This window comes from Hippocampus comes, unplaced genomic scaffold (genome assembly GCF_001891065.2).
Source record: "Hippocampus comes isolate QL1 unplaced genomic scaffold, H_comes_QL1_v1.1 C16871370, whole genome shotgun sequence".
NCBI classification, from domain to species: Eukaryota; Metazoa; Chordata; class Actinopteri; order Syngnathiformes; family Syngnathidae; genus Hippocampus; species Hippocampus comes.
The window spans coordinates 1-1,059 of record NW_017840384.1 but is presented as its reverse complement, the minus strand read 5'-3'; the positions used below and the strand labels follow the sequence as shown (position 1 = coordinate 1,059).

At 55.8% G+C, this 1,059-nt stretch overlaps 1 protein-coding gene across 1 annotated transcript; it reads left to right on the top strand.

The window, feature by feature from the left end:
* Window positions 1-23: 23 nt before the first annotated feature.
* On the top strand, window positions 24-1,053 carry LOC109509367 (sorting nexin-6-like; the record flags this gene model as incomplete). The annotated part of the gene is made up of 3 exons (XM_019859227.1): window positions 24-354; window positions 693-788; window positions 867-1,053. Coding segments are annotated over exons 1-3 (478 nt in total), but the record flags the coding sequence as incomplete, so codon positions are not given.
* Window positions 1,054-1,059: the final 6 nt, after the last annotated feature.

Genomic DNA, 1,059 nt, shown 5'->3' with positions numbered 1-1,059 from the left:
GCTCGAAGCGTGAGTCCGTCTGCTCAAGTTGGGAATCGGTCTCCACTCACTCCCGACTCGGGTGTCGGAGTATTTTTTTTCTTTCTTTCTTTCTTTGTTTTCGTGGACTCCCAATCCCCACGTCGCGATTCGGGAGCTGAGAATGATGAATGATTCCGAATGCGTTTGGAAGCATTCACCCATTCGTCATTCCCTACTCCCGGCCGCGTGGGCCTCACTTTCTGTCCCAGCGAGTACCTGGCCATCTTTAAGAAGACGGTGGCTATGCACGAGGTCTTCCTGTGTCGCGTGGCGGCGCATCCCATCCTGAGGAAGGACCTCAACTTCCACGTCTTCCTGGAGTACAACCAGGATGTGAGTAGCTTGGCCAAATGGGGAAGGCTTCGGCATTTTGCTCGATACGCTTGATGTCTGGCTGAACCTTGTCCTGAACATTTTACTCGAGAGGCAAAAGTGTGCGATCGTTCGCGACTGGGGTGCGACAGGTATGACCGGTGACATCTAGCGCTTCACTCGTAAAACGTAGTTGGCATAGTTGGGAGAGCAAGAAGCGTGAGGGCAAAGAGCGCCGTGCTACGTGGCCCACACCGTGGTCATCATGGCTATGGGCTAAAGCGTCAAAAGGGCTATGTGTACCGTCACCCGTTTCTTCGCATGACACCGCCGATGACGTCGCCATCTTGTGATCGCAGCTGAGCGTGCGAGGGAAGAACAAGAAGGAGAAGTTGGAGGACTTCTTCAAGAATGTCGTGAAGTCGGCGGACGGCGTCCTGGTGGCGGGCGTCAAGGTAACCCTTTTCGTCCGCTCCACGCCGACCGAGTTTGTCGCCGCGCGGGGCCCGCGGTTTGACGCTCTCTGTCCGCAGGACGTGGACGACTTCTTCGAGCACGAGAAGACTTTTTTGTTAGAGTATCACAACAGAGTCAAAGACGCCTCGGCCAAATCCGACAGGATGATCCGCTCCCACAAGAGTAAGACGGCAATTGCATCACGCGCGGGGGCGGGGAGAGAGCGCAAAGGTCAGGAAGTGCATCGGGCATGCGGACAGAGTCGTCGAC